This window comes from Meleagris gallopavo, chromosome 8 (genome assembly GCF_000146605.3).
Source record: "Meleagris gallopavo isolate NT-WF06-2002-E0010 breed Aviagen turkey brand Nicholas breeding stock chromosome 8, Turkey_5.1, whole genome shotgun sequence".
NCBI lineage: Eukaryota > Metazoa > Chordata > Aves > Galliformes > Phasianidae > Meleagris > Meleagris gallopavo.
In genome coordinates this window covers 32,689,844-32,695,843 of record NC_015018.2, presented here as the reverse complement: position 1 = coordinate 32,695,843, position 6,000 = coordinate 32,689,844, and the positions used below count along the sequence as shown (strand labels likewise).

At 39.1% G+C, this 6,000-nt stretch overlaps 1 protein-coding gene across 1 annotated transcript in view; it reads left to right on the top strand.

Annotated features, from left to right (window-relative positions):
• Positions 1-891: 891 nt before the first annotated feature.
• CACUL1 (CDK2 associated cullin domain 1) overlaps positions 892-6,000 on the top strand; it is a 35,535-nt gene continuing 30,426 nt past the window's right edge. The window contains exons 1-2 of the mRNA XM_010714910.3: positions 892-1,038; positions 5,209-5,311. Of these exons, the coding sequence (XP_010713212.1) occupies positions 914-1,038; positions 5,209-5,311 (228 nt within the window). The 5' untranslated portion in view covers positions 892-913. The remainder of the gene's footprint in view (positions 1,039-5,208; positions 5,312-6,000) is intronic.

The window sequence follows — 6,000 nt, the reverse complement described above, 5'->3', positions numbered from 1 at the left end:
GGATGCATATTCTTTGAAATCTTGGATGCCTGTTCTAGGGATAGACCGTTAAGAACAGCATCCTGAAAAGATGGGGAAAAAGGGTTATAGGTGGTTTTAGAAGGGTTGTTGTAGTTTTTGTAAGGTGAGTGTGGTTCCTTTGCTTCCTGGTCCTGAGGTTGTTCTCGCAGAGCTTGCAGTAGCAGGATACTGCCTTCAGAAAGGCTGTTGCTGACTTGAGACAGTTGCTGAAACCTGAAAGTAATCTGGTTTCTGGATTAGAAGAACAAAAATAGTGATTGTTTGATGGGTTGGCCTTGGGCTCTTAGCGATGTAAATGTTGTGCCTGGCCTGTCTTCAGAACTGAAGTGTGGGAATCAAAATGCTTTTAGGAAGTTAGGTGGAACCCATGAATGTTTCTTATGCAAATCTGATGGGGCTTTTTTAGAAAGCATTTTATGCTTTAGCTGAGTAGTGTTTCTAATGGGTATGCCTCGATGCTGCTGCTTTCTCCTTCTGTTTGTATGCATTTATGGAATATATATATTATATAGGAAACATATAGATTAGAAATATATATTAGGAAAAGATCTTAACTATGACTGAAGACAAAGGAAACTGTCTTCAGTATGAAGGTTTAAGCTAGGTGAGGTGCTGGCCTCCTCTGGGGTGGTGCATAACAGCTGCTGGGAAGGGCACTGGAAGAGGCAATCTATCCAGGTACCAGTTGGCAGATTTTTTTTTTATTTTAAATAAAAATATGCAAACAGAAGTATGGGCTTTATTTGTAGATGAGGTTATCTTAGCAGAACTGGTGTTCCTTTTTTTTTTCTTTCTGCAAGCGAGAGGTATGATTTGAAATCACACCTCACTCATTTGCTTCTGATTGTTTAGCTAAAAGTCACTAAATATAATTTTCCTCTTCCTTGTAGTAATGAATGTTATAACGATTGAAGACTATAAGAGCACATATTGGCCAAAGCTGGACAGTGCCATAGATCAGCTTTTAACTCAGAGTCCTGGTGACTACATCCCTATCTCCTATGAACAAATATACAGGTAAGGAAATCTTTCAAGTGTTTTGTGACTTCCTTTTTGTATGTTAATGTTTGTTCTGTCATGCAGCCTTTGCATTTGTCATATTTTGTATTTATGTGGAAGGAAGGGAAGGTTATATAAAGTAGAACATTGTTTAAATCATTTGAATGGGTAAATATCAGATAAATAACTTGATATATTCGTATTGTCAGAAGTAAATACTGAAGGGGAGAAAATACATGAAATGTTGATGCAAGAGCAGTCTCCACCACAGCTGCTTAGTGTAATGCATTACGAAATGTGTTGAAGTCTCAACATCCCTTTCTGAAAGGGGAAGAGGAGAAGGGCATGGTAGGTGTCTGACTTAGTATTTCAAAAGGATTTTATGTCACAGCTAGCAGGAGTCAACCTGGTGCAATAGAAGTGCAGGAGTAAATTGAAGCAATTGGTGCTGAGGTCCTTTCAGATAAGGTGTCACTTGTGTGCTTCACATGAGATTGGGTCTGATTCCTTTTTGACCGGCCATCCTGCTGCTGCATGTTTGGTAGAGGCTGACATGGTTCAGTCCCTTATCTCTGTTTTCTTGTCTGGAGAACACCTGACATGTGCCTGGCCTGGAGATTTGCCTTGCTTTGCTCAGAAAGAAATCTTGTCACTCAGCAGCACTGTGCTGCAGACACAGTTAATGCTCGGTTGGTTACAGCAGGAAGGTTTGCTTCAAAGCCGTGCTACAGCTCCAGACAAAAATACTAAATGCTTTTTCATGCTAAATGTCAGTTTCTGAGGAGATTGACCAAAATGGATGTTTTTGTTCTGTAGGTGACAAGTATCCAGGTGTGGGCAAATAGGGCAGAAACTGGGGGGCTGCTGCTGTTTGCTGGTCCTTGCCTGCAGCACAACTAGTAGTGTAGTGTTGTACACTGAGGAATAACACAGGCATTTCAGTCAATGCTTGCTCTTTTCAGAAAGTTTCAGCTCTGTCTCCAACTCACTTGTTCTTAGCTGTTGGTCCATCTAGTTTGAAACTCTGGATTAAAGAGCCAGATACCAGATTGGCAGACCTTCAGTCTTCCATCTTAACTCCGTTAAGAACTTCAGTAAAATTCCTCTTTCCTCTTCAAGCTTCTGGAGCTGCTTTTGTCAGGATTCAGATATCAGCACATGTATAAATAATAATGATAGTCAATTTGACTTGGGGTGGGTTTTGCAACTGTAGTGTGGGTAATGAAACTCCTTTCCCCAGCTTGAAATTACATATGTGCAAACAGCCATCAGGAATAGTGAACTCATCATCTGCTGGCAGTCCTGTGTAATTGACATGATCCATACCTGGTTAAGATTCTCTTTAAAATTATCTATTAAAGGGATAATAGGTTTTAAGTTAATCCTATTGAACCCTTAGACATCAGAGTGAAATTTAATGCAGTATTTTAGTGATACACAGATGTCTGAAGCATGTATTTTTAGTATTATCGAAACAAGTCTGTAACATAGCATTGCTGAGAAAGCTGGCATGCCACTTCTGGAGTTTTCTTTTAAAGCTCCCTATGGATGTATTTACACTGACACAGCCTTTTCCAGCCTGGGGATTTATTTATTGTTTCCCTTTGCCTGAATTACAATCTAGACAAGATAGATTGAGGATGGAAGACAGCTCCTTTTTGTTGAATTTATTGATGATGTTTCCATGGAGTATCACAGAAACTAAGTAGCAGACTTAGGATGTAGATTCTCTCTCCTTCTCTATGCTAGTTCTTTGCTTTGAAAATTAAGGTGGTTGTTTTTTTTTCTTTTAGTCTCAAGCAGCTAGATATCTTTTTTTTTTTTTGCAGTGAAATTGAGCTGAAAATAGGCTTGTCTGTTTTGATCATCTTTGTGCTGAATAAAGGTATTGAGGTTTCTTTATTGCAAACTTGAAATGTCTTATTAGATACACAAGCTAGAGTATTTTCTGCAGTCAGTAACTGTAGGTGAATGCTCCACAGCAGTGAAAGCTAGGAGATAACTTCAGAGGTGTGTATGCTGATATTTGCTGTGGATCAGTTTACATATAAGCTACCAAAGTGTGATCAGTGACTGCTCTCATCTTTGAGTCCAAAGCTTGCCTGTTTATAGTTGCTTCCTCTTAAAGGAATGAAGTTAAATACTGAAGTTAGAGTTGTAACAAAGTGAGATGAGGAAAATGCGGGCAACCATGTTGTGTTTCTGACAATCCTTACAAGTGTTTCTTAAGGCTAATGCAAGTAGGTCACTGTTCCCCAAGACACCTTACAATCTCAAAACTTCATTCCTCCCACTAACTGTCCCACTTGAGTGGTGCTGAGCTATGCTAACGGACTAACAAGCCAGTGGCTTCTTTGGGGGTAATAGAAGGGCAAGGATGATTCACAGAGTCAGCCTACATCGGGAAGTGAAAACAGGATCTGCAAATGGGGAAGTAACATCTAAATATAAATGTTCAGATAAAGTATAAACATTTCCTACATGTGCTTATTAAAAACTGGTGGTTGACTACAGGATATGTTGCAGAAGTAAGTACAGTGATAGTGCATGTAGCAATAAGCAGACCTGCTTTAAAATTCAGTGTACTTATGAAGTTATAAATGAAGGTGTCAGCTTGAGGAAGCAGCTGAATACCCATTGGTGATGCAGCAAACAAACATCAGGCCGTTGCTGTTGCTGTTGTGCTGGCTGGTTTGTAAGAGATCACAGGAGTCATTCTGGCTTTTCTTACCAATGTTTCTTTCTTTGATCTAAATTAAATTGGTGTGTTTGCTGTTGCAGCACCATAACGAAATATCTTCTGCTCCTGATTGTTCCAGAATAGGACCTGCTATTGGTAGATTTCATGTGAAAGAATTAGGTTTTTTGACTTTTTTTTTAAACAATACCAAACCACCCACTATTTTCAAAATATAAGAGAGGGAGTGGTGTAGGGTATCTTTATTTCTTCAAAAAAACAACAGCAGTGGCTTTACTAAGGGTGAACAAAGTATTTTGGTGCATTTGAAGTTATCAAAGGGAATAAATATAAACTTGTAAAAGGTAAAGGAATATTAGATCTGCTACTGGTAATCTGCTTGTCAAACCTTCTTCCAGAAGGATTTGAGAGTGGCAGTTACTGAAGTAGAGTACTGTCTTGGCCCCTGAAGTCACAAGTGTTGGTGCTTTACCTCTCCTTTGCATTACAAAATTAGAGTAGCCCTGAGCTGTGTCAGTGCCACCTTTTCAGGTTTTTTTTTTTTCCTGGAATCACTTGCTGAGTTAGGAATCACATGTGATTATTCCCTTGGAGGGATGTGTTGCTTTTCTTTTGCCTGTAGGAACCATTAAGAACATACTAGAATTGTAGTCTGGGTTCTGGATGTCTCTGTATTTAATTTCTGGGCATGTTCTAAGGAACAGTTTTTGGCCTAAAGTACTTGTTCTTGCAGTACTCCACGTAGTCAGGGTGAGAGGGCAGGAAAGAGGCATGGGGAGGAGGTTTGGTCTGACCAAGGACCAGTTGAAGGCTTCATGTGCCTCTCAGTTTTTGGCAGCTATCTTTCAGGGGCTGACTTCAGAGAATGTAAGCACTGTAGTGAGGCAGAAGTTACTTGGTGCTAATAATGCCCTGAAGATGATTGCCTTAATGCTACTTGCTGCTTAAAATAGTGCGTGTATGTGTATTTGTCTTATAACCATTGTAAATGTGTTTTAAGTACTTAGACCTACTGCAGATACGCTGTTATTGCAAAATGGGAGCAGTAAAATGTTCTTAAAAAGCAAAAGTGACATTGAAGAGCAGAATTAATACAGCCAATCCATGAAGTGAGAACAAAAGTTGTGTTGCTCTTTGCACATCTTTGTTTATTGTGAAATATAGTTGTTGGTGGTTTTTTTTTTAAGGTTTTAAGTCACAGAATGACGTGCATAGGGCTTTATTTTCAGAACTTCTGCTGGTCTGTTCAGAAGTGCACTGTTAGGAGAGTTCATTGTAGGTTAAGCTGTAGTTAGGTGGGGGTGAAGGGTGATGAAGGCATGGCTGACTTAAGAGTCTACTGGAGTAGGGCTGCATTTAGAAGTTCAGCAGTCATTCAGTTAAGTCTGTTAGCATCTGAATTGAGACTTGAACGAAATATTTTGAAGTCTGTTACCCTTCATTGCAAACTGTTGTAAGTTCATTGTTTGTTCCTATATTTGTTTCTGCAGTTGTGTGTATAAGTGTGTATGCCAGCAGCATTCGGAACAGATGTATAGTGACCTAATAAAAAAGATAACTAACCACTTAGAGAGAGTCTCAAAGGAGCTGCAGGTAAGAAGCTGCACAATCTAATTCTATCTTTCCTGGGATCTGTGCTTATACTGGAGCAGCATGTAGATGGCCTATGGAGGGTGTTGCTGTTAATTCTAATTTACACCAGTTTACTAAATTGAGAACTGCCTCACTCAGTGACAGAATACCAACTACTAGGTCTGATTGGCTGGCACCAATTAGCCTTAGAGATACTGTGTGGACAGCAGTGCCTAAAACTTAATATAATACAGAATCAAAGATTTGAGAAGGGGAAATCTAAAGTGTAACCTGGTATGTAAACACTTCAGTCAAATATAATCTGAGCATGACATGGATATCTGCCATTGCTTTGTTAATCTTTATAAACTGCTTTATAGGCTTTGTGCTTCATAAGCAGTGCAAAAATAAAGGAAGAAATTAAAGTGAATTAAGTATGCAATAATTTATAACTGGTATTTCATAATCCATGTGAAGATTGCGTGCTACAGTTTATTCTGCATTTTCTCGCCTATCTCTAGATGTCAGTGGTTTACAGCAGTCCTAATACAACTTGTATATACACCTATCTTCTTTACATCTTATTTGTGCATCCATGTTTGTTTTCATGTGTCTTCCTCACTGAAAATCCCTTTAGGTTAGAATCTCCAGGCACGTGCTTGACACTGTCATCACTAGCAGCAACGCTAATTTTCTTAGTTTTTGTCATA